The sequence below is a fragment of the Harpegnathos saltator genome, unplaced genomic scaffold (assembly GCF_003227715.2).
Source record: "Harpegnathos saltator strain DR-91 unplaced genomic scaffold, Hsal_v8.6 scaffold54, whole genome shotgun sequence".
Classification (NCBI taxonomy): Eukaryota; Metazoa; Arthropoda; class Insecta; order Hymenoptera; family Formicidae; genus Harpegnathos; species Harpegnathos saltator.
This window is the reverse complement of record NW_020230360.1, coordinates 367807-395000: the sequence shown is the minus strand read 5'-3', so window position 1 is coordinate 395000 and position 27194 is coordinate 367807. Positions and strand designations below refer to the sequence as shown.

Genomic DNA, 27194 nt, shown 5'->3' with positions numbered 1-27194 from the left:
TTATAAAGGAAATATTTGTATTATTACTTAAATAAAAATATTCGTTCTTTTCATTCCAAGAAATTTAGACTGTAATTTCTTTATTTCTTTATAACTTCTTATTAGTATACAACGGGAATTTTTTTAGTTTAAAATTATACCATACTTTAAAATAAAATACAATAAAATACAGCATTCTTTACACATAAAAATCTTGCTACTGTTTTTCTTAAATTTTGCTGCATTTCAAAACGAAGACAATACTAGAAAAATCCTTGGAAGAAATTAATGAATATGGCAACTGATAAAACTATTTAATAAAATTTGTTTCTAATTGCGGTATAATTAAAAAATGTTTAAAAGAACCAGATAGAACGTATCTACAAAAACAATATTAAACTATGACAATTTTATTACACGTTTCAGATCTTATTAATTTTCTATAACAAAACTTAATTTTGTATATCTAAAGCATCCTTAAAAGATCCTTCCAAGGTTCTTCTCAGGTTTTCTCATCAAAGCCTTATTTCATAAAATCTAAGATGTCGGTAAAAGATCCATCTCGGGGCCTGATGTAATAATAATGAGGCATCCCTTTTTAAGGCATCCTGTTTTCAACCCCTCGGGCCCTTCCGCTTCATGAGGATGGCCCTAACAATTTTCTGCTCAGGGTCAGTCGGAGAATTATCTCGATTCGCGGAGCGCGATGTGCGTTCGAGAGGTACCTTTAAGATTTCAATCTCGTTTCTTCCACCCAAGCATTTAATTTTATAGAACGCATGAGAAAAATGCCCCGTCGCGACACATTAAATATAACAAAAAGACCATAAAGAAGGAAAGAAAAAGAGAGAGGAAGAGGAAAAGGAAAAGAAAGAGTGAGAGAGAGAGAGAGAGAGAGAGAGAGAGAGAGATGGAGAAATTCTATTATTTTCGCGCACAGTTCATTAGCTTCATTCCCTCCTCGAGACACCGCGAGAGACGGAGCTTTACTTATTTTCGTACGCTCGAGCGAAAAGAGGAACGTTCGACTGCGTATAATTAAGAGTATTATCATCGTCCGTAGGAGAGACCAGCTAGGGACAAGAGGGAGGGAGGGGCGGGGTGGCGGCGAGGCAATCGTTTACAATAAGCGAGATCACTTCCGGCGCCGTGATTCTCCTCATTACCGCGGCAATTATTCTTGTCGCTATTGTCCTTATTATCGTTGTCCAATTGGACGACACGACACGGGCCATTCCGGGGTGAAAATTACAGGCTCGCGCGCGAGGGATCGTTACCCGCGCGCGCACGGCGGCCACGGAACGGCCGGACGGGGAGCGGGGTCAGGGTGGATAAGGAGGTCACGGGAAAGTAATGACTCGTCCGTGAGAATAAAGCCCACATAATTTTGCGTTTCTCAAATCCGCGCGCGCGCGCGCTACCGTGGGCCATTCGTTTAACGAAAAGTAATGTCGGCGTCGGTGTCGGAAGTAGGTCGTCGCTGCCGCCCCGATCCCCCCTCTCCCTCTGGCTCTCCTCGTGCTCTCTCGGGTAACAATCGCGATATTCGAGCCGAAAAGAGCGCCGTCCGTCATTCTTTGTGCTCGACGTAACGACTCGGCACTCGCGACGGTTTCGAATCCCGCGCGCTCGTTGGAAAAAGGCTGTCGATTGTCGACAAGTGTCCGGCCGAGAGCACGTGTACGCACGCGCTGCGACATTTTTCCGAAAAACCGAGCGCATTCGTCATAATTCAATTCAAATATTGAAGAATCGCGCCGGCAGTCGCGACGAGTACGCGCGTCGGAACTGCACTTTCGAGTTCGTCAAACGGGAATTAAAATTTCATCCGTCAGGGCACGCCCGAAGTAGCCCGATTTTTTCTCCCTCCCTCTCTCTCTCTCTCTCTCTCTCTCTCTCTCTCTCTCTCTCTCTCTCTCTCTCTCTCACTCACTCACTTCCGCGCGTTCTCTCTCTCTCTCTTTCCCTCTCTTGTTTTTTACGGATTACACGGGCAGCACGAACTTCTGGCGTCCCGACGCCGGCGGGGACGCGCGGGATTTTCTCACGCGCGCGCTCGCGCGGTCAACGCGCGAATTCCCCGCGCGATAAATTCCGAATTCTGCTAATTCCCGCGTGTTGCGACTTTGTCACTGTCGCGATAATAATACATGGCGTGTTGTTCTTGCGCATCGCTCGCAAGAGTAATGCCGTACACGCCGACTCTCGCAGCGGCGTTATTTGTTAACGAAATTATGCCGCGCACGCGTATCGTTTTGTCGCCGCACGGCTTCCGCGCCGTTTTGAGGCGGGTGAATTACCGCGTCGCGAGCGAGCGAGCGAGCGGGGACGATCGTCGTGTACGTGAACAAAAGCCGGGGTTGCAATCCGCAGGGAGCGGTGTGGCGACGTGGCAGAGAGAGAGAGAGAGAGAGAGAGAGAGAGAGAGTGAGAGAGAGAGAGAGAGCGAGAGAGAGAGAGAAAGAGAGAGGGGGAGGGAGGAAGGGGCCGAGAAGGGGAGTTTCTCCCGAGGGGGTGCCGGGCGGACGCGGAAAGTAATGTCCTGTCCGTGAGAATAAAGCCCACTTAATTGCGTGTCGAGAACATAAGAACGTTTCTCAACTTCTCGCCGCTACCTGCGACCGTAAGTTACGCGCTAAGTAACGTCGCCTGCATCTACTGAGACTCGAGTAAGCTCGCGTGATCGGGCCGAAAACACACCGTGGGCTCGCAAAAATTACGCACCCCGCAAAAAGCCGAGAACAAAAGAGAGGAGGACCGCGAATGACCGGTGAGGGGGGGGGGAGCGGAGAAGGGAACGGGAGAGGTGCTCGCGCATGCGAGGAACCGCTGACTTCTCAGCATGAAAAAGAAGTCGGTGTCTATTATATTATCGCCGCGGGGCGACTCGCCACCACGGAGACCGCGTATCTTTCGCCTTGCATTTCGCCGTCCGCTTGTCTCGGTCGGGGATTTGCATTTATATCACTCGCGCGAGCGCCGCGATGTATTAGACAGCCACCGCAGAGCGAGAGAGAGAGAGAGAGAGAGAGAGAGAGAGAGAGAGAGAGAGAGAGAGGGAGGGAGGACATGTTTTCTTCAGCCGGTAATCCCCGCGGATTTATTCGAGCGCACACAAGTCGCCGGTGATAACACGCAACAATTGAAACGATCAAATTTGCATCGAGAGCCGAACGCGCGCGAGATGCGAGCCGAGATTCGCCGCGACACGCGGCACGCGAGAGCGAGAGCGCGCCCGCAACGACGATTATTATCCCTCGCGACTGCACACTCGTCAATTCGTGGAATAATACATTTCGCGGAAATTATCCGCGAAACGAGAGCTACGCTCTCGTGAGCAGTCGTTTATTCGCGCGCAAGCGGCGAAGAAAAGGAAGAGTGTGAGGATGAGAGGAGGAAGGGAAGATCGCGAATCATCGAAGCGCCGGCGATGCAACGCCTCGAGCAAAATATTGTTAGGACTATCCTCGTGAAGCATAAGACCCCGATAAAGCTGAAAGTAGATGCCTAAAAAGGGATGCCTCGTTATTACCACATCAGGCCCCGAGATGGATCTATTAAGGATACCTGGGATTTTACGAAATAAGGCTTTGATAAGGGAAACCGATGAGGACCTTAGAAGGATTTTTTAGAGTTGCTTTAGATTTTACGAAATAATAATGCTTTAACATGAAAAACTAATGAGGGCCTTGAAAGGATCTTTTAAGGATGCTTTAGATGTAAAATCAAGTTTTGTTACAAAAAATTAATAAAATATGAAGCGTATAATAAAATTGCTATAGTTTAGTATTGTTCTTGTACGTACGTTCTATCTGGTTCTTGTGAAGATTTTTTAATTGTATCGCAATTAGAAACAAATTTTATTAGTTTTATTAGTTGCCATATTCATTAGTCTCTTCCAAAGATTTTTCTAGTATTGCCTTCGTTTTGAAACGCAGCAAACTTTAATAAAAAGAGTAGCAGGATTTTTATGTGTAAAAATATTATATTTTACTGTAAAATATGCTACATTTTTAAAATAAAAAATTCTTGGTTACACATCTTGTAGGGCCCTTGTCTTTCTATTAGAGATGTGCGAATCGAGAATTTTTATGTCGAATCGAATCGAAACGAATCTCTTTTAATTCGAATTCCAACCGAGTCGAATCTATGAAATTTCACTCGAATTCGAATCGAATCGAATGAAGTCGAATCGAATCATAAGAAAATTTAACATGACTATTGAACATGCAAATAACGATGGAAGATTTTAATACAAAGGGAAATATTGATATTGTAATATCATCTGAAAGTAAAATATATATTTAAATATTTAAAGTAATTTGTAATTAAGTTATTAATTATAAGTTAAGTTAATTACAGGTTAAGGGTTCAAACATACAGGCCCAGACGGCCCGTTTTGTAGCTGATACACGCAAACAATAATGTATTTGATTCCTAGTCGAATTATTCGGATTCGAATTATAGGGATTCGGATTCGAATCGAATAGTTCGCACATCTCTATTTTCTATCCCTACTAGGGCCCGATTAATGTTAGAGAAAAATAAGCAGACCCTTATCAGAGCCCTATTAATTTTTCTACTCGAATCGCATCGCGCTCGTTTCGCGCGCGGCCCTTTCGCCGCCGCCGGCGCAAAGACACGAAATATTCCGTCGCGGTGATTCGCGCCGAGCTACGTACCGCCGGTTATAGATTTCAATTTACCAGGCCAGGCTAGATCGACACGCGTAGCCGTCGACGACGCTCGCGACATCGATTCTGTCCACTCGGTCGGTTCCTACCGAAACCAGCAATAACCGGGCATGAGGCATAAATATAAAATTTCAGGGCGTTCCATTCGCCGGTGGTCGAAAAGCTCCCGCTGCCAGCCTCGCCTCTTCCGTTTTCTGCCTTCTCCATTCCACCGCCATTCTCCGCCATGGAAAATCTTCCATCGTCGCTGAATTGACCGCGAAAGGGGCCAGGGCGCGGGGGACAGTGGGGGCAGGGGAGAGAGAAAAGGAGAATTCACGCTCGCGCGTATCTCGATTTATCCTCCCGCCGCAACCGGAAGAAGCTTTGTTAACGCGACGTAAACACTTTTTAATTGCTCCCTCCAGCTATAACGCCGAACCGCAGAGCCGGCGGATTCCCACTTTTTCGCGCGTAACTCTTACGCTGACTGCGCGACGGACGGAGGAAAACGTCTCGAATAAAAGTCCCGGAGCTCGCCTTCGGGCGGAGCAAGCGCTCGCAAAAGCCCGCTTCGAGTCGACAGTTCGCCTTCTCGCCGGGTATTTTATTCTCGCTCATCAACTTCGGCTTCTCCCCCGCTCTTTCTCTCTCTCTCTCTCTCTCTCTCTCTCTCTCGCGCTCTCTCCCTCCCTCCCTCTCTCTCTCTCTCTCTCTCTCTCCCTCGACTGCGTAATAAACATTTCATATCGCCCGAGACTCGACAGGACCCTTGACAATTATTGCTATTATCATTGTTATCATGAGCGTTCGGATAAGACGTTATCGGACGGACAAAGAGGGAGAATCGACAGGAGTGATTCGCGTAACACGCTCGAGACTCCAGACGCGAGCCGTGTTATCCCCTCATTTTTTCCAACCACGACCCACCCTCGCAGCTATTCTCCTCTCCCTCTTTCTCTCTCTCTCTCTCTCTCTCTCTCTCTCTCTCTCTCTCTCTCTCTCTCTCTCTCTCTCTCTGGAAGATCCTCCATCATGGTGCGAACCGTGATTACGGCTTTCGAGTCTCGCCCGCGGATTTTACGACCCCGTCGCGAGTCACACCCCTCGCGGGCCTCGCGGGGCCCCGCGCCGCGTTCCCGACTTTCCGGAGCCCTCCTCGTCCTTCTCCCCCCCTTCTCTCTCTCTCTCTCTCTCTCTGTCTCACACACACCCCCGTTCCCGACCCGCCGCCCGCGCCCGAGCCCGAAAGTCGGGAGGAGCGGAGGCAACGTGCGGCATACGAACCGCGTGGAAATAAATAAATGCCCGGGGTGGCCGCCGACGGTGGAGCAGCGATAGAGGGGATGAATGCGAGAGAGGGTGGCTGACGAATTTCAGGGCCGTAGCTGCGAAGCCCGCGTCTCGTATCGATCCCGTCCTCGCCGAACGCACCTGCACCGATCGTCCCCGAGTGCTCGATGATTTGTGTCTTTTCCCTCTACGCAACCCGCCTCCTCCCCGCGCCCGTTTTTCTTTACGCACACAAACGCGCACAGAGCGGGCTCTTCTTTAATCTCACACAATTATATCCCGTTCGTCGGGGGTGAGACGACGCGACGCGGCGCGGCGCGGCGGAGCGGACGACCGCCGATTCAACGGTGATTCTACGCGACGCGATTGACGGGACATTTAGCGTGAAATGCGATCTCCGCTTTTACCGCGACGGAGAAGCAACGAGCGAAAGTGCTCGTCGAAATTGCCCGCGACGGGAAGGTCGCAAACTCAACGTGTGTCAACGAGTGCACTCGCGCGCGCGCGCGCGCGGCGAGAGCGTCTTCGGACGGGGAAAGAAAAGGAGGCAGCCTCGGCAGGCTCGCTCGCGGACGGGAATTCATTCGCGCCTTTTGTTATTGCAAACACCCAGACAAAATTTGCGTTAGCCGCGGAGCTTCGTTCTCGAAGGGGTCGCTATTTACCCCACGGTCGGTAACTCAACATTTAACCGTCTCGCGCTCCCTTTCTCTCTCTCTCTCTCTCTCTCTCTCTCTCGCTCGCTCTCTTTCTCTCCGAGGGGCTAAAAAAACTCTCTCCAATTAGACGAATCAACATCCGTGAGTCAACTTCGGGAAACGATAACAGTCTTGCCCCATTACAAGACTGCCGCTAAAATTCCCTTTGTTATCATCCCGGCAAATCCCAACGAAAATATTTCTCCGTGTTAAATTACTTTCACACCGCGCGTCAAGATCCCGGCGCTTATCCTCCTCTTAGTTACGTCTCGCTAACCGCCTAATTAAGTGCGTTAAATCGAGGCGGCGATTATTCGCGCGAGGCCCGCCGAAACGCGATATTTAATATCCCGCCTCTGCGCGCGCGCGCGCGGCATTCTTGCATTTGATCGGCGGCGTCGCGACGAGGCCGGGAAAATTGTTGCGACGCACACACGCACGCACGCACGCACGCACGACTCGCGCGCGTTATATCGCACAACGGCGGATGCGAATGAATTATCGACAGAATTTACGCCGCTAATTAATACGCGGCGTAAATCAGAATTACGAGACTATTAGTTTAAGCGGTTTCTGGTTACTACCCGGCGCGCGCATGTAAGGAAAATTCGAGCAGTTACACATCGGACGGGATATATTAACGAAGAATACTTCCGCGGCCGCGCCGCGCTGTAATAAAGCGCGGAATTAATCCCCGACGTGAATTGCACGTCGGGCAATCGCTCGACTCGCCGAGCGGGAGACGAAGATATCGTCCCGGCGACGACGTCGGCCGACGAAAAACGGAAAGCTGATTGGGTTGAACGGCGATCCGGCGGCCGCGCGTGGAAATTTCATTGCGGAATTTCCGCGGGAATTAACTCGACCCGGACTTTCAACGGACTTTCTCTCTCCTTCTCTCTCTCTCTCTCTCTCTTTCTCTCGCGCGCGCGCTCTGCGCGAGGAACGTGTCCGTAAGGTATATAAAATCGCTATAAATACTAATTATTCAATCAGTTTGCTCATTTAAGTTTACATAATCGCCGTAATAGGATATAAGTTATTAAGGGCGCGATATAACGCGCTCGCCCGCGCACGCCCCCGCTAATACGCTAATACGAATGCCGGGAGCGAGAGCTCCCATTTCGGCGGCTGGCGAGCGAACTATGCGAAAATCCTCGCTGCACGCACGGCAAGGAGGAGAGGGAGGGAGAGAGGGGGAAAGGAGAGAAGGAGGGCGAAAGCGCTAGCCGTCATTTTTATCGCGAAATTTTCACCATCATGTTTGGATCAAACGTCGTTCCGTATCGCGCTCGCTCGCGCTCGTTCCTCGAAAATGGATTCCTATCCTGCAATCCCCCTCCGCTCCGAGCTCAAAAATACACCCCGCCGTTCCCTTTTGCTCCTCTCGTTTTCAGTCGGTGGACCCACGCACGGGGAAACGAACGAGGCACGAGGGACTCCTCCGGATTTCGATTATCGTCGATAACTCGGCTGGATGTATCCCTTCCATACTAGCAGTAGTTTCCGGAAATTCGCCTCACCCTCGGGATTATCCCGCCCCGGGAATTCCTATCTCGCCACCGACGTTGCGTTCCCTCCGATTCCTGTATCTCTCTCTCCCTCCCTCCCGCCCGCCTGCCTGCCTCGTCGCCTTTCTCGCTCTCTTCCTCTGTTTCCGTTTCTGTCGCACCCCAATGCCGAATATGCCGCCTCTCTCTCTCCCTCTCTCTCTCTCTCTCTCTCTCTCTCTCTCTCTCTCTCTCTCTCTCTCTGCCCCTCTCCCTCTCTGTTTTCACTCTTTCCCCCTGTCTTCGGATCCGCGTTCGATTTGTCCCGAATTACTTCATTGGGTGTGTTACGCAGCCCCGCTCTTCCCTCGCGGCGTAAAACGCGCGAACGGCCGAGTCTCGGCAAAGACGTATGTCTTTACGCGACGCCTGTTTACGAGACGTCAAAGGCGGACGTTATCGTTGCCGAGATGATCCAAGCGTAGATGACGTCGAGCATCATTCCTCGCGCGGGAAGAAAACTCCGAACGCAAATGACGCAAACGCACGCCGACGCGAGAAGTGCGCGGCGGAGACACACTTAAAAAGGTGCCCCGAGCAAAAAATTGTTAGGATCATCCTTAGGAAACATAAGGCCCCGTTAAGGCTGAAAGTAGGATGTCCTGAAAAGGGATGTCTCATTATTACCACTTCGGGCCCCGTGGTGGATCTTTTAGAGATACCAATTAGATTTTACAAAATAACGCTTTAACATGGAACACTGGATGTGGGCCTTAGAAGGACCATTTAACGATCCTTTAGATATACAAAATCAAGTTTTATTATAGAGAATTAGTAAGGTCTGAAGCGTGTAATAAAATTGTCATAGTTTAATGTTGTTTTAGTAGGTACCCTCTATCTCGTTTTTTCAAAGATTTTTTAATTATACCGCAATTAAAAACAAATTTTATTAGTTGCCATATTCATCAGTCTCTTCCAAGGATTTTTCTAATATTGCCTTCGTTTTGAAACGCAGGAAAGCCAACTTTGATAAAAACAGTAGCAAGATTTTTATGTGTAAAGAATGTTATAAAGAATGTTGTATAAAGTATGCTATATTTTTAAAATAAAAAATTCTTGCTCTATACTAACAAGATTATAAAGAAATAAAGAAATTACAGTCTACAAATTTCTTGGAATGTAAAGAAGGAATATTTTTACTCAAGCAATAATAGAAATATTTTCTTACGGGGCCCTATCAATATTGCCTTATAAGGCCTAGTTGATATTACCTTATAAGGTACCCTCATAATATTACTTTATAAGAAACCGTTAAGCCGTTTCCCGAGCAGAAGATCGTCCCACGGCCGTATTAAAACCCAGTCGAAATTTCCAATAGGGCCCGAATAACTTTATCGGATCCGGCACGTAATAAGGAGTGAAACGCACTGCTGCATAATGCCCTGATAAAATTGCCTGAAATCGAGAAGCCTGATCAAATGTTCATCAGGACCAAATCAGGCATCCAAATAATGACGTCCTCGCTGCAGTCAGGGTATAATCCGGAAAATATTGCAAGACAATTGCCACGTTCCGACCGGATAAGGACCACTCGAAATGCCTTCTTATGGCTTGCCTAGTCATGCCATATCGGGCATAAAAAATTGCCATATTTAATTTCTGCTCGGGTTGTTACAAATCTTGTAGGGCCCGATTAATGTTAGGGAAAAATAATCAGGCCCTTATCAGAACCTTATTAATTTTTCTACTCGGAACGTTGCATTTACGCGTGTTCTTATACACGTCTATTTCTTGCCGTTTCAGAATGCTCATTTCCGGCCAAGTGGGAAGGCACGTGGTTCCAAAGTGGCGTGAGGCAGCCGATAGTGATATCCAGGAACGAACTATCCAGCAAGGGCAGATGCTTGCACAACGAAGGCGACAAGTTTCTTCTGGTGGATCAGTAAGTGATTCGACGGTCACGCGCTTCTTGCCGGAGCGTTTCACGAGCGACTTCAGCACTCACGCGACCGCGCGTCTACGAGAGGACATCGCGGATAGACCTTCTCTCATTTTCGCTGCGCTACATTTTTTTATTTTTTCCCTCCCCCGCCCGACGGGGGATTAATGGCCATAAAATATCGAGTTCGGCTTTGGCCATTCGAACTTAGCAAGTGGCAAATTCAACTCCGTACAGACGATCGAGATAGCGAATTCCGCGAACGTGTTTCGTCGCGGGGAGGGGGGAGGGGAGGGGAGGGAAAACGAAGAAACCGACGCTTGGTCCAACGGGTCTTTCGTCTGCGAACGGGAAAATTCACGGGCACTCGCGTGTGCTCGTTTTTACTTCCGAGCGCGAGTCGCGTCGTAATAAATAATAATCAGGCAATATAGAGAGAGAATTAATACGTTTCCGATCGCACATATTGGTTTCTTCAGATATCGCAACGCAGCAACTGGGAAAACGGGGAAAATGAAAACGCAGGAAAAAAAAGAAATAGAGAGAGAGAGAGAGAGAGAGAGAGAGAGAGAGAGAGAGAGAGAGAAAGAGAGAAAAGGGCGCGCTATATCCGCGGTGTAGTGGTATTTATTGCTGCCATATTTATTTTGGCCTCTTTGCGCGCGGCAAACAATTGCGCGGCGAGACAATTTTTACTCTGAAAATTCCTACAGAGCGCTGCACGGAGGATTCAGATAACATGTACCGTATCCATGTAACCAACCGATCAAAGCCTTAGTTACTAAAGCTAATATGGCGAAATCGGTCGACCGAATAACCCGTATCCCCTTTCTATCCCGGCCAGCTGGTTTATTCAATTTCGCAGAATTGCTGATATCGTTAACAAAACCGGGCGGGGAGGGGGAAAAAGGAGCGCGAACTTCGGCGAGCTCCTCGGGCACTTCTCGCGAGGGATTTACCCGCGCCGAAGCGGATGCGAGCAGGATAAATAAATCCGTCGGAGCGCTCTCTCTCTCTCTCTCTCTCTCTCTCTCTCTCTCTCTCTCTCTCTCTCTCTCTCTTTCTCTCTCTCTCATTCTCTCGCGCAGTATCGCGATTTTTCAATTGATCACATCTAATTTACGAGCGTGCTCCGCGCTTTTCTGTGCTCGTCCAGCTGAAAGAAATAAATTCTTAAAGCGATTATCCTCGCGCCGCGAAGCCCGAACGTTCACGATAAATTAGCTTTGCCCCGCGAAGCGCGATCGCGCGGGATATCTCTCCCTGACAACGCTCTCTCTCTCTCTTTCTCTCTCTCTCTCTCTCTCTCTCTCTCTTCGTGATATCTCTCGCGAGATGGAGTCGCGCTGCCGCGAGCCCTTCCCGCCGAAAACGCGAGATACTGGAGATATCCGTCGTGTAAAATTACATGTTGCGCGAGAACGAGCTGCTCTGTCTCGCCGCGTAATGCTCGTGTCACACGCCGGCCATCATCGTCGTCGTCGTCGTCGTCGTCGTCGTCGTCGTCGTCCAAGTTTTCGTCAAGATTTCTATCGGACTCGCCTGTGTGCAAAGTGTCGGGTCGATATGCCGTCGGGCCGGATAAAGAAGTCGGGGCAAAAACGAGTCTCGCGAGAGAGGCACGGCAGCGAAAATTTAAACGTCACCGTGCACCTTTCTCCGCCTCGTTATGGCGCTGCGAAATTATTGTGCGCCGAGAAGCGAGCTGATACGGACTGTTTAATCGTTCGCCGGAGGACGACAGTCGAGGGGGTAGTTTTTCGGTTCGAGGCTTCAGTTTCCTCGCCGCTTTCTCCGCACCAACAACGCGAATGAGAAACAACGTGAGAGAGAGAGAGAGAGAGAGTCTTCGCCTGCCACGCGCTCTTATTGACCAATCATTCCCGCGTGCATCAATGTGAGTGACGCTCGAGCAGCTCGGTCGTTTGAATTACGCAACTTCGACGATGACGACGACGACACGCTCCGTAACGGGCGAAAGTAATGCTCTCCGACGAGGGAGAGAGCGCGGTTGGAGGAGCGCGCCTCTTAGCCTCTCTCTCCGCATTGCAATGCCTACGTTTTTTTGTTTCAGGAAGTCATGCTACCGCTGCGTCGTCATCCACGAGAAGCACTCCAACGTTCTCCAGTACAAAGAGAGTAAGTAGGAAAAATAAGTACGCCAACGTGGAGCGCGCTCGACGCCGTCGACGACGACGACGTCGACTGACGTCGCTCCGCGCCGCGCCGCGCCGGGTCGATAACGATTTGCCGTTAGCCCTCGGAGACCCATTCGTTCATTAGGATGCCGATCGTTAATTAAAAGCTCGACGATGACGGCAAGAGGAGGAGAAGGAGGAGGAGGAGGAGGGGGAGGAGGAGGAGGAGGAGGAGGAGGAGGAGGAGGAGGAGGAGGAGGAAGGCGACGATAATGATGAAGAAAAGAGAGAGGGGGAGAAAGAGAAAGAGAGAGAGAGAGAGAGAGAGAGACAAGAGAGAATGCAGCGAGTGAGTCGTAGCGCGGTTGAAATTATTCTTGGACGGTGAACTTAACGATTTTCCCTCGTCGCGAGAGAGGCGAGAGCGCGTCTCTCTCGCGGCGCACTGAACGCCGGGCGAAGGCGCGCGGCGACGTGTCGGCGAAGCGGTGTTACGAAAACGGTCTCGCTAATTCCGCCCCGCGGACTGCCAATCTCGTTTACGCTGTAAAGGAGATCGCGAATACCTCGCAGCGTTCTGCGGATACTCGTTTCCTATCTGCCTCGTTAATGCGCTCATCCGAGCGCGGAGAACGCGAGCGAGAGAACAAGCGAGCGAACTCGTCGAAACAGGATAATAATTCCTAACAAAATGCTACCGTATTTCGCACTCTGCATATCCGCGGATTAAGTGCGCACTGGCCACGTTCGCTTCCGGCTAGCAACTCCCGATGCCGGCGCAAATCCCAACGCGGATCTCCCGCCGCCTGTGTGTGTGTGTGTGTATGTGTGTGTGTGTGTGTTCGGCGAAGTAGTCCGGCAATTGTTTCAGCGTATTCAGCGCGCGCGGAAGGTATCGCGACAGTGTCCACGGCCCCTTTCGACACTTTTCGACAATTCGCCATATTTATCAGCGCGGCGGAGCTCGCACGCGTGTCTACACCGAGCGGCATTGATCTCTTCGCTTTGATCACTCGCCGGAAATTCACTCACGCGCGTCCCGATATAGGATAAATCCGGATAGATGAGCATAGGGAATTATGGTCAATTGCTATATTTTGTTCATATATGCTAGGCGTCAGCGCTGATCGTCAATTGCGAATTCGATGTACCGCGAGTAGGTGTGTCTCTTTCTGATGCACGAAAACACTGTTATTGCGAGTAAATGAATGTTTTATGTTTCTATTAACTAGAGATGTGCGAATCGAGAATTTTTAATTCGAATTCGAATCGAGTCGAATCTATGAAATTTCACTCGAATTCGAATCGAATCGAATGACATCGAATCGAATCATTAAAAAATTTAACATGACTATTAAACATGCAAATAATGATGGAAGATTTTAATATGAGAGAGAATATTGATGTTGTAATATCATCTTAAAGTAAAATATATGTTTAAATGTTTAAAGTAATTTATAATTAAGTTATTAATTATAATAAGTTAAGTTAATTACAAGTTAAGGGTTCAAACATACAGGCCCAAATGGCTCGTTTTGTGACTGATGCACGCAAGCGATAATGTATTTGATTCCTAGTCGAATCATAGGGATTCGAACTCGAATAGTTCGCACATCTCTACTATTAACCTCCGAAATGTTTCACACGTCAAAAAAATACCTTGCGAATACGGTTTATTTTGAGTTACAACATTAGACTTTAGATGGGCTTTAAACGACTAAGAAAACATCGTATTTGCGTACTTAACTTCAAAGTTCGCCACCGACTACCGAGACTACGTTTCACGCGGTATACGCATCTTTACGCGAACTCTCCAAACGGGATAGATGGTTCATTGTTATCAGAGTTAGGGTTCAGCGTTCAGGATTAGGTGGGCAGCCTACTCAGCGAGAAATAGCAAGCAATGGACATCGGATATCGACGTTTTCTAGATGCTTTAGACGAATAAAAGACGTCGCGATCCGATATCTATTCGACTATCATTTTTCTCTGGATACCTAACATTAAAAACTTCAGTACTTCAATATTTTAAATAGCTTCTTGTCGCGTTTAAAAATGCCGAATAGATTTCTTTCTCTTTTCTCTTTTTAATAAACGCTTTCCCTTAGGGCCTTTTTCCGCGTTGCCGCTTTTCAACCTTCTCTCCAATTTTGTCCTTGGTTTCTATAGGAAACTTGCGGAAATATATTTTATTTTGTTAATAATTAATAAAAGGATTAATAAGAACGTTAATAATTAGTAAAAGGATGTAAAATATTAAAAAAATAAATAAAGATAAACAAATTTCTGCATGCTATAGGCATGCCCAACTATCCCTTCACATCTATTCCTCACAGAATATTTTTAACATTTCGTTATTGTTGGCGTTCCATGAATTTCTTTTTCAAATAATAAATAAGGTACAAAAATTCTTCCGTACCTTAAACATTATCCTCTACTGAGCGTGTTAATATGCTGTTGATTATTTTATCGCAATAATTTATATATAAATTTATTGCAATAACAGGTGTGTTATTTCCAATTAAAGAACTATGCCCATCTATCCCGGATAGATTCCTATATTTGCGCATCATGACTGTTCGAGTGTGAATAATAACGACGACGCCCCACATTGCCGCCTGTTTCATACGTGATTTCATATTTTTACGCGTGATGGAAAGCTCCGGTGAGAACGCCGAGAAATTCACGTACGACACGTCAGCATTGGCGAAAAGACCGGGCTCGTTACCGAGGGGCCGATTCGCCGCGCGAGCCTGTCGCGAGTTATAATTATCCGTATCGCGGGGATTGCGGGGAAGCAGCTGAATAACTCCGGGAGAGCGACCACTTGGAGCCCGGTTCGCGCAGTTTTATCGAGTATCGAGCGCGACGATACGAGAGCACCGGAGAGAAGAAGTAGCGGCCCGCTCGGAGTCTCGCCCACCCCGGGTGGAAAGAGAGAGAGAGAGAAAGAGAGAGAGAGAGAGAGAGAGAGAGAGAGAAAACGAGCGGAGAGACCGCTACGTCCGCCGACTCGCAGCTCGACGGAGGAGAGAAAAAAGCCGTAGGTCAACATGTACGAACGGAAAAAGCGCGCGACAGCGTCCGCGCGCGGGCGTGCGCTGGATCCGCCTCCTACGTCTCTCGCGTCGGCATTTTTCGACGATTTGTCAAAGTCCCCCGTTTTTCTTCTCTCCTCTTCGTTTTATCGGGCTTTAATCTGCATAGTGTCACGCCGCGGGCACCGTCGCTCGCAGGCTGCCTTCGTTGAGCACAGTTTGTCGCCGGGAAAAATGAGGGAGCGTAGCCAGCGTGAGAGCGCGCGCGCTCTCCTTCTCTCTCTCTCTCTCTCTCTCTCTCTCTCTCTCTCTCTCTCTCTCTCTCTCTCTCTCTCTCTCTCTCTCTCTCTCTCTCTCTCTCTCTCTCTCTCTCCTTCCTCCCCCTCCCCCTCCCCCTTCCCCCATCCCCATCCCTTTCCTCTCCCTCCTCTCCCCCTCCCTCTCTCTCCTTCTCTCTCTCCTCTCTCTCTCCTTCTCTCTCTCTCCTTCTCTCTCCTTCTCTCTCCTCTCTCTCTCTCTCTCTCTCTCTCCTCTCTCTCTCTCTCTCTCTCTCTCTCTCTCTCTCTCTCTCTCCTCTCTCTCTTCTCTCTCTCTCTCTCTCTCTCTCTCTCTCTCTCTCTCTCTCTCCTCTCTCTCTCCTGTTATCCTCCAGGCGTCAAAATCCAGGCAGGACTCTCGGCTGCGAGCGCTCAAAGAAACGTCCGATGTTCGGCGCAACGTCCAAGTGAATACGATATTCCCGAAGACGACGTGTTGCTTGATTGAGAGAGAACGCGTGATTGAGAGAGATAGACGAGCAACGCCGTTCGCGCGTCGCGACGACGATCAGACTGTCGACGTTGAACAAATGTTGAGTAAATATCGGATGAATCGCGCCATCGCTTTGTGCAATATCGTTTAATGGCCGACGTGCCTCTTTCTTTCGCCCAAGTTGCTTCTCCACGTTTGACGGCGAAACTGGACCCTCGGCCGGGCGTTTCCGCCTCGAGACTGGAGTTAACACGCGTTTATGTGAACTTTTTTCATCACCGTCCACGAGCGCCCGAGCGCGTTTCTAGCGCCCGTGCGAGAGAGAGAGAGAGAGAGAGAGGAAGAGGTAATTTATATATGCGCTGGAAATATTTGAATTAGAGGCGGCAAGGGAGTTTCAAGCGTACGCGCGCGCGTGCACTCGGCTGCCGCCAATAAAGAGAGAGGTAGACCGAAGACAAAAGTCTTTTGCTCGATTTTTCGCCGCTCGTGGCGAACACCTGCGTGCAGAAAAGTTAAGTCTCTTTACGAGGCGGAGTCTTCCGCGGCAGCTTCCCCCGCGGCGGGCGAGAAAGAAATCGAGGGAAATATCCTAAGGTTAAACTTCCACCGCGACTATGAACTTGCTACTCAGGAAGATTCGTCATCGTCCAACTCGACCTACCTCTCTACTCCACTTCTCCTCTCACTAACTCTCTCTCCTTCTCTCTCTCTCTCTCTCTCTCTCTCTCTCTCTCTTTTCGTCTTTACCCCGCCGACGTGCACAACGAGTCGACTCGTCGGCCGACGGTATATAAGAACTTTCCGTTAGCCGGCGAAATTTTTATTAACGTCGCGAGATCCTCCCCTCCCCCTCCGGGGGTAGTCTCGTAAAAGGAAATGTAACTGCGATTATCGTCGGCTCACCCGGGAAATGACGCGCGCCACTGGCGGAAGATTCGCTGCGGAGGCTCGCGTCGGTCCGCTCGCTTTACGTCGCAACGCGAGCGACGCGTTATCGTCGGCGGATACGCGTCACGGAAACGAAATCCGATAACGGTGATATCGCCCTCCGGAAAATTGGACTTTTTACGACGCCGAGGGATTTCTAATCGCGCCTGTCCCTCGAGTGATAATAACTTCATCTTTGTTTATTCCATCTTCGCTGAATCTCCCGTGGAGAGAGATCGCCGTCGCACGTCACGCCATGCCACGCGAATAAGAATCCGAGTGGAAAAGGGCCTGATTATTTTTCCCTAACATTAATCAGGCCCTAGAGTAAAGATAGAAAGACAAGAGCTGCCTTGCAAGATATGTGTAACAAATGTTTAACAAGTCCTTACAAGGCAGTATTATGAGGGCCTTATAAGGAAATATTTTTACTATTGCTGGAGTAAAAATATTCATTCTTTTCATTCCAAGAAATTTAGACTGCAATTTCTTTATTTCTTTATAATCTTGTTAGAACACAAGAATTTTTTTCAAATTTCAAAAATATAGCATACTTTACAATAAAATATAGCATTCTTTACAGATAAAAATCCTGCTACTGCTTTCATTGAAGTTTGCTGCGATTCAAAACGAAGGCGGTACTAGAAAAATCCTTGGATGAGATTAATGAATGTAGCAACCAATAAAGTTAATAAAATTTGTCTTTAATTGCGATATAATTAAAAAATCTTTCAAAGAACCAGATAGAGCGTGCCTACTAAAACAATACTAAACTATGATATATAATTTTATTACACGCTCCAGATCTTACTAATTTTCTATAACGAAACCTGATTCTGCACATTCAAAACATCCTCTTAAAATGTCCTTCTAAGGCCCTTCTCAGCTTTTCGTATCAAAGCCTCATTTCGTAAAATCTAAGCTATAATTAAAAGATTCATCTCGGGGCCTGATGTGGTAATAATGAGGCATCCCTTTTTAGGGCATCCTACTTTCAGCCTTATCGGGGGGGCTTATGCTTCGGAGGGAGCGGGAGGGGGGCGCGGGGGCTGCTTATGAAGATGGTCCTAACAATGTTCTGCTCGAGAAAAGATAAAATTTTGCGACGAGCGGCAATTCGGCGGAGACTCGCTGACTCTTTCTTCGCAGCGCGGCTCGCGAGAAAAATTGACCCGAAGGAAATTCGCCGAACGACGTTAGCGCCTTGCCGTCGCCGCAAGGCTCGCCGCATACGTCTTGCAAATCTTGATGGACAATAGTATCCGTCCGCTCCGCTCGTCCATTACCATTAAGCGCGCACCTGTAATCTCGTAAGTGCGAGTAATCGTGTTCAGCTCCGCGATTAATTCCGCTCGACCTCTCCTGTGTTGCAGCTTTTTGCCACGGCAGAAACATCCTGACGGCTCTCTGCTCGTTCATCACGGGCGATGCGCTGCTGTATTCCATGTTCCGCGAGGAGGCGCCGCCCGTGGCGTGTCCCTTTCGCGGGCCCATGACCTTCTCGTACAATCGGGGCCACGGCACGTGTTCGAACCCGCCGAGCAACATCGACACCTGCACGGACGACAGCAGGCTCCTCTTCAAGTACCAGGCCTGCCCAGACGTACCGGCCTCGGAGAGCGCAGGTAAGACGCAGGTACTTCGCGTTTGCGAAGACGATTCTCTCGTTCGGTCAAAAGCGAAACAGAAAGGAAGGAGGACCGACACACGTCGGTATCGTGCTCGCGCTCGCGCGACAGAAACGCCAGGGGAGTATTTTGAACACGGGATTTCCGGCCATTTTATTCCAGTGCTCCCTTTTCGCGATTTTATCCCCCCCCCTCCCCGCCCCGCTCCCCCACTCTCGCTCTTTCTGCCTCTCTAACGGGCTTTGACAAATTCGGTAAAATTTACGCCGCATTTATCAAAGAGCGCGGGCGCGCGCGCGCATAAAAACGAGAGGGAGAGAGAGAAGGGGAAAAAAGAGAGAAGCGAAGCAGAAGTTTTCCCGTTCGTGTGCGCTCCCGATGTCGCGCTGACGATCGAAGATCTAGAGATTTCCCGGGGATAAAGAGTTCACGCGCTCCACGGACGTGCGCGAGTCAACTCCCGCGGGAATTCACGGGCGTGTGTTTTTCTTTTTCAAGCGCGCGCGCGCGCGCGCTGTGAAACGTTTGCCGCGATATCGCAAATTACGCAGACACAATGCACAATTATATAGATTGTATCTCGCGAATTATGCAAATACGATTCTTCCGTGAGCCGGGCGCGTTCTTCGCTGACGCGTGTCGCGCATCGCGTTCCGCATAATTCGCAATAATTCGCGCGATAAACGTTAGGACGTGCGCGGAATTCCACCCGCCGTATTTTATGCACCCTCTCTTTACGCGCTCGCCCTCCCCAATACCCCAACCTCTCGCCGCCTGTATCGGTATATCCCTCTCTCTCTCTCTCTCTCTCTCTCTCTCTCTCTCTCTCTCTCTCTCTCTCTCTCTCTCTCTCTCTCTCTCTCTCTCTCTCTCTCTCTCTAGTGCGCGCGCTGTTTATTTGTTCGCGATACATCGCGAATTTATCAAAGGGAAAAATGTCCGAGCGAGATTTTCGATCCAGAGAGGATCCGGAAGTCCTTCCGCGGGGGAGGAACAGCCCCGGCCGGTTATCAATTGTCGCTGCCTAATAGCGTGATAGAGTGGCTTATTAACGTGATTGGTATTTCATGCGAACGGTCGGTCAGTCAGTCAGTCAAGCCAGTGACTCCGATAACCGGCTGCCGTCAGTTTGTATATCTTGCGCGCTTCAATTAAACGCTCGTTACGATGGATTCGCATTTAATAGCGCGGCGCAGCGAGATTAAATTTGTAGCGAATACGTTGGTGAGGGGAGGAGAGGGCTGCCGGGGGAGAGTTGGGGAAGCGGGCGTGAGCGAGTTTATGTGTCTACTTTCGGCGGACGTGTGTTCAATTTAATATTGCGGTATAATCGATGCCGCCGATAATCCGTATCGGAGCTGCCGTAGCGTTATCAATTATACCAAGTTACATTGCAAAATGTGCGGACGGCGTCTAAATATTCATCAACCGCACGACATCGATTCCGCCGGGCCGTCGCTGTTTAAGACCGTCCAAACTGTGTGTGCGAGCGCGACGGTCGGTAATAGAATAGAATATTCATTTCATACGCGCGCGAATGTGTGTCCCTCCCTCCCTCTCCCACCCTCCCTCCACCCACGGCAGTTTAATCATTTGCGCCGAAAACAAGCGAAACGGCATACTTGCGAGCGCGCGCGCGTTCTCGCTGTCCAAATGTATTTAAATTGTCCCGGGATTTGACGCGCGCGTCCGAGAGTCAAAATTTAAAAATCCGTAAAATCCCTGCGCGCGATGATATATTTGCCGAGCGACGTGTGCGCGTTTTTTTTTTCATTTTTTATTATGTACGCTCATTGCATAGGTTAAAATATATCTTGTTTCTACCTGCGTTTTCGCGATGGCGCGAGACGCAGGCGAGAGAGACGCGACGTTAGACTCCATCAAGTTACAAGTTTGTCGCATCTCTCTGCGTAATCCCGATGACTTCGCGATGGATTTTAAAGAGCGGTTGGGGGAGGGGGAGGGCCAAGGGCTGATACGGCGAACGCTGCGAGAATCGGCGTGTCGCCGCTTCCGTGCCCGCATTTTCTTCCATTTTCCCGCTGGCGTTCGATCGGATTTACTTTCGGTGCGCTTTGGTCCCGCCGTTTTCCAACGAAAATGGAAACAATTTCGGAACAGAATCAGTCCGACGAATCGTCGGACTTAACGAGCACTTTGCGGCGAGTGGCCGTTACGGATCCGGTCGTGCGGCAGATTTTTCAGAATTAAATCGACGCACGGATATTACGGCCTCCCCCTCTCATTCGGGAAGCCGCCGTTCGCGCGCGAGATGGGACATCGTCAGCGCCTTCCGTTTTCCCTATTTCGGCAACCTGTTGAGAAACCGATTTATCGGTAGCGCGCGCACGCGACGCGTCGCTACCGGCGAGATCCGCCGGCCGCGGAATCGATAAATTTCGACTCGCGTTTGAAAATTTCCGTAATTCAATGTAGTAATTTAAACGTTCGGCGCAGAGAAAAATCGGTTTTATCGCTCAACTGGTGTTTCCGAATCTCGTGACACGTAATATTTTAACTGACACTCCAACACGCGTCTCGCTGCTCGTCATCGAATCGGATTGATTAAAAAAAATAAATAAAACAAAAAACAAAAAATAAAAATATAAAATGAAATAAAGCACACGCACGCACACACACGCGCGCGCGCGCGCGCGTCCGGGAAACTATTCCGGGCTTGTAACGCGCAGCTGGAACGCTGTTATCAATAGCAATTATTTCGCCGTTTCGGGAGACTCGAGGCTCTCAAAACTCGATCGATCACGCCCGCGGTTCTCGCGGAAATTGATTACGCGCGACCCGCGTCTCCCGGCGATCCTTCAGACGCGCGCGCGTGGTCTGCCGGTCGGTGCTTCTCTCCTCTCCTCTCCTCTCTAGGCGTTGCTCATCCGCAGTATACCGCGAGCTATCCTCGCGGCCAAGATTGAACGAAAAATCCGAGTCCTCTCGTACGCTTTGACGGAGAGACCGGCGCGAACGCGGCTCAAGCGAAGCAGGTTAGTAAACGAGCGAGAGAACGAGGGGGCGGAGGAGAGCAAAGGACGAAGGAGCGGCGAGCCGCGTTACACTTCAGGAATGGGGCTTTCTTTTTCGCGTGCGGCACCTCTCAAATTACTCGGAGATCAAAAAACCGACTCCTCTCACCGGTCGAGCGAGAGGATAAAAGGGCGAGAGAGCAGGCGTCGTCGTCGTCGTCGTCGTCGTCGCCGTCGCCGGTCGTGGCGGTGAAAGAACGAGCCGCGAGAAAGAGTCGACCGGAAAAAGAGGAAGGCAGTCGACTCTCGCGCGAGATGTGATTTAGATACGCGCCGGGATCCCACCGGCCTCTCTCTCTCTCTCTCTCTCTCTCTCTCTCTTTCTCTCCTCATAGTCCTCTCTTTCTCCTCGTTCCTAAAGAGCCGAGCAGACCGACGAGAAGGGGGAGGGCGGGAGGAGAGGGAGAGAGAAAGGGTGAACCGGTTGAAGCCGAAGTGGCGGAGGATGCTAGGCGGCGGCCAGGACGGCGATAACGTCTCTCGCTCTTTGCGCGCTCTTTCGAGCCCGGGCTCCGGTCCCGAAACGACCGATAATTGTCGGTCTCGTAGGTCGCGTCGCCAAAGAGGAGAGATCTCCGGCAACGGCGACAGCCCGTAGAATCCCGGTATCGTTTTTCACGCGGAAATCTCCGGGCGAGCCCGAGTCGATCGCAAGCTCGCCCCGTTCGTCTCACCTCACCTCGCTTCGCCTCGCCTTGCCGCGCCGCGCCGCGTCGTCAGGTCGCTTTCCTCGTTTCCCCGTTCATTCGTCTTCCTCTGGTCGTCCCTTCTCACCCTCGTGAATAGCTGGGGATCCCCTCCCAATGGCGCTTTAAGGAGCGCCCCGGGAAGCGCGCCTTTACGACGCCAGCGAATATACATTTTTGCGGCCGAACACAATGCGCCGCCGACGCGAGCGCACCCCCTCCCCCTCGCCCCTCCCCGCCGCCGGCCCTGCTTTCGAACGGGGGGCAAAAGCCTGCCCCGACATTAAATACCTTTACGATCAGGCCGGAAATTAAATCTCGACTCTCGCAGCGGTGTGCTCACGCACGAAAAACCTGCTTGTTATCTCGTGTACTTAAAGTTCCGCGGCTCTCGACACTTCTCGATTCCCCACCCCTCCCCGCCCCGCCCCCAACCGCCGCCTCTTCAATGTTAAACGTACCTCGGAAACTTATTGCCGTTGCGATCGATATGATCCGTTAACCATGATTTTACCTGGACGCGCGACGACGGCTTCACCGCTGAACGCGTGTAAGGGATAATGGCGGCATGGAATTCGCAATTATGCGATTCATTTTATCCGCGTTGATATGACGTGACAGCTAAGACGCGGCTGAGGTCGAGTGTCTGTCAAAACTATGCCAATGAACTCGGTGTTATCCAAAGACGGCCAGAGGAACGAGCGAATTGGACGAAGCAATCTGTGTGTGTGTGTGTGTATGTAACGCGCATTTGCAGCGCTTGAAATTGATAGATTTTGAAAGTCAATTCGGAAGCTCGTCGTAACAGCGTGATCCAATATTTCAGAAGACGCTTTCCGTAATGCAATAAGTTGCACTATTATCTGATATGACAGTGCAGAAAGAGAGAGGGGGGGAGGGGGAGCGACGGAAAGAGTGCGTGGCATCAAGCAGCGTCGCAATGAAAGTGACAAAATTTCTCCGCGAGAACTGTTTACACCCCCCACCCCCGCTGCAAGTCCCGCTCTCTCTCTCTCTCGGCACTCCCCCTCCCCTCCGCCCCCGCCGTCAATTATCGCGAACGGCTAGGTACGTTTTCATTAAAATTGCACGCGACGAATAAAAATCCGGCGCCGAAGTGAAAATGGATATCGAAGTATGACTGGCGGGCAGCGATCGGTGAACGCGGGCAGTTTTTTTTCCCTCGCGTGGAAATCATGGCGGTCGTCCGTTTCTGACCGCCGGGCGACCGGCTGCCACGCGGACGATTCTCTCTCTCTCTCTCTTTCTCCCCCCCCCTCCGCCTCTTCTTCCTCTCTTTCCTCCCCTCCCCACACACACACACACACACACACACACACACCTCCCGCTAACGCTGCTTTTTCTCGTCCGTTTGCATTGGCTCGTTCCTTCAATGGCGTTTTCAGGAGAGGCTATCGAAATCCTCTTTACGCGACGGCCTTTCTAACCCGAGCCCCGAATGGCAGATAATGGGGTATGCCGAAAGTGTCGCCTCGGCGACTCGCCGCGCGAATACGAAGCATTAAGCTCCGGGCTCCGTCGAGTATTATATCGATATCTCCAAACTGAAGCGCTCCATGTGATTCCGTCGTCGCGCCGCGCGAATGAACCGGAGACAAGGATAAGAAAATCGCGCGCACGAGGCGGCTCGAGGAGCCACCGCGTCCCCTCCGTAGGGTTGCCAGATCCAAAAGTTGAAATTACCGGACATTTCTTCCTTGGTAACAAACGCAAACCGGACGGAAATAATAATCATAACGTTACATTAAATACAAAATATGACAAGAATCTATTTACAATATTAATCGCCAAACAATTTTATAAACAAGATTTGATTGAATAAAATAATTAACTATTACTGTTTTTAATATATATGAAATGATGGATCGGCAGATCATCTACTAGATGGCTTTTCGTGGCGCTCGATGGCGTTCGTAGGCGCTTGAAACGGAGAAACGTTGCTAAAATCTAAACTCTCATTCCATTGATTGGATATAACTTAAAAACCGGACATATGACGTCCGGTTTGACTTGTTAACCGGATACTGATACAAGACTTCTGAAAACCTGACAGTTCGGCCCAAAACCGGACAGTTGGCGGCAACCCTAGTCCTCCGCCGTTCCTCCCTCCCTTATTTTCGGCCGTCATAATTTCGTACTAGCGGCGAACGTCACTCGCTCTCCCGGGAGAGCGAAAAGCGGAAATAAGCGAAAGCAGCGGGAACAACCGCGACGCGACGTGTCAAAGATGGTATCTCACTCGATTCTCCATGAGCGCTCGGGAGATGCTCGACGATCACAAAGCTGCCGCGGAGCTAAATGCACGTTTGAAGGCTGAGAGATTTCACCGTCGGCGGCAGTCAGCCAGATTACAGAACCGTCGAGCGGACATCATTAAGAGTTTCGCTTTCAATTCTTTGTCCCGCGAACGGTTCTGCCAGACCCGTGTCGCGCGTGCCACCCGCCGAATAAAACTTTGGAGGAGGGGGGAGGCGCATGTATCAGGCTTAAAGCCGCAGTCGCGTGGAGAAAGAGAGGGTAGGAAGGAGGGGGAGGGGGGAGGGGGAGGGGGAGGAGGAGAAGCGAGTCTGGCGTGTAAAACGCCTGAAACTTCGAAAGCACGCCCGGCGCTCCGAGCGTCAAACTCAAATTCGTTTAATTTTGTTGCTCTAGACAGTTTAAATATTGAAGCGAGCGAGCAAGAGCGAGCGCGGTGTCAGGCCGCGACCGTGCTTCACCATTATCTTGTAACGCGTTTCCAAACGCTAAATGCGCTTTCGAAGTTCCGAATGCTTTACACGCTAGACTCACTCTCTCTCTCTCTCTCTCTCTCTCTCTCTGTCTGTCTCTAAGAGCACACGGTGTACAGATTTAGACGCGCTTAACGGCGTCGCGAGTGCCGTTGACAATTTGCCGCTTTCGCGAGCGCGAGAGGCTCCGCCGCGATCGCGTCACGCTCAGGCAAAGTAGATCGCGGAGCATTAACAGAAGCGGCAAGCTATTTTGTAAGAATCCCCTGAAGCCCGCGCTCTCTCGCTCGCTCGCTTCCGCCATGAAACTCGTCAAAGTAGCGTAAGCCTACGGGAAATCGCAGCGACGGCGCGCAGCGATGGCGACGCGGAAAATCAGCGGGGGGAGGATCCTCCTCGGGTCGGAATCGAGGCGCGACGGCGAACACGACGCGAAAGTCCACGAAAGCGACCATCAGACGCGGCGAATTTCAAGGCGGACGTGTGTTCTTGCGCGTTTCAGTGGAGGAGCTGGAATGTCTGGCCACCTGGAAGGAGGGCAGCAGCCGTTACTTGGTCGGCCGTCTGCATCACGGCCACGCGTCCAGCAACGAGGATCGATACCGATGCTTCGTCTACGAGAAGGCCAGCCAGACGGTGCAGAGTAGCCTGAACAGAGCCACCATGGGCATGGGCGCTATGGAGCACGAGGTCGCCCTGCCGGGCGGACCGGTGCCCGAAGGCTCCGCCGAGATATACCGGGTGGCGCAGAGCGGCGACGCGACGTGCAACGGCCTGTTCAGCCCGATGGAGGGCTCGCGCACGATGACGCTGAAGAAGAGTGAGTGTCCACCGTTTTATCTTTTCTCCCCCCTCCCCCGGGAGGTTTTTCGACGTTTCACTCTAACCCAGGCCGTCGCACAGTGGCCTGTCGCAAAACTGACATTTTTTTGTTCAAAACTTAACGAAATGAAACAAATTCTTTTTTAATTACTCGTCGAAAGATAACGGAAAAGACTGTCTGAGCCGATTTTTGAGAAAATTCAACCCTAATCTACAAACACATAATCCCATTAGAAAAATACACAACCCAATAACGAAAAACCACAATACATAAATTGGTAACTTTAAAACTCCTTCACCCCATAACTCAGTCACACCAAAACTACTGAAATACACACAACATAATAACTCCATAATCTAATAACTCCACAACCCAAAGACTTATAACGGAATAACTACAAATCAATTACTACAAGTGAAATTATAACTCAATAACACCGTAAACAATATCCCCATAACCCAACAACCTTACACTTCAATAACCTCAGAACTCAAACCTCAAATTTGATAACTGTATATCGCAATAACCCATAATTCAATATCCCTATAATCCAACAACCTCGTAATATCATGTTTTATTAAGTTGCAAAATAACCATATAGAGTAGTTATTTTGTTACCCAATAATCCAATAACTTAATAATCAAGTGTTATATACTGTATTTAGAATGTGCAACAATATATTCATACTACATATGAATTTATTGTTGCAATAACTTAAGATTCAGTAAAATCGAACTTGAAGCCCCCTCGTGGCACATCCTGAATACACTTTTTTATCTGAAAGGTGTAGTTAATTCGAGTTGTACTAGACTATGAGCAAAGTTACTATAGTTAGTTATTATAGTTTTCATTTTAATTATATGGAGTCATGGAGTCATTGTTTATGGTGTTACTGAGTTATGATTTTATTATCACTTGTAGTAATTGATTCCGTTATAAATCTTTTATGGTTATGGAGTTATGGGGTTATTAGATTATGGGGTTATGGAATTATTATGTTGTGTGTTTTAGTAGTTTTGGTGTGACTGAGCTATTGAGTGAAGGGCTTTTAGAGTTAAAGTTACCGATTTATGTGTTGTGGTTTTTCGTTATTGGGTGGTATATTTTTCTAATGGGATTATAGGGTTGTAGGTCCTTAGGGTTGATTTTTTTCAAAAATCGGCTCAGATAATCTTCTTCGTTATCTTTCAACGAGTAATTTAAAAAGAAAATTTGTTTCACTTCGTTAAATTTTGAGGTCTCTAAACCATTTTGAACAAAAAATGTCAGTTTTGCCCCGTTGTGCGTCGTCGCCGCGAACTCGACATTCGCGCGATTATTTACAGCGACGCGTTAACCTAACC

General features: G+C 49.5%; 1 protein-coding gene across 3 annotated transcripts in view; it reads left to right on the top strand.

Moving 5' to 3' along the window:
* The window catches only part of LOC105182044 (uncharacterized), a 361561-nt gene that overhangs the window by 258315 nt on the left and 76052 nt on the right, over nt 1-27194 (top strand). For all 3 annotated transcript variants that reach the window (XM_025303340.1, XM_011139187.3, XM_025303341.1), the window contains 4 exons: nt 9937-10075; nt 12147-12211; nt 18302-18553; nt 25530-25847. In XM_025303340.1, coding sequence (XP_025159125.1) covers nt 9937-10075; nt 12147-12211; nt 18302-18553; nt 25530-25847 — 774 coding nt within the window. The remainder of the gene's footprint in view (nt 1-9936; nt 10076-12146; nt 12212-18301; nt 18554-25529; nt 25848-27194) is intronic.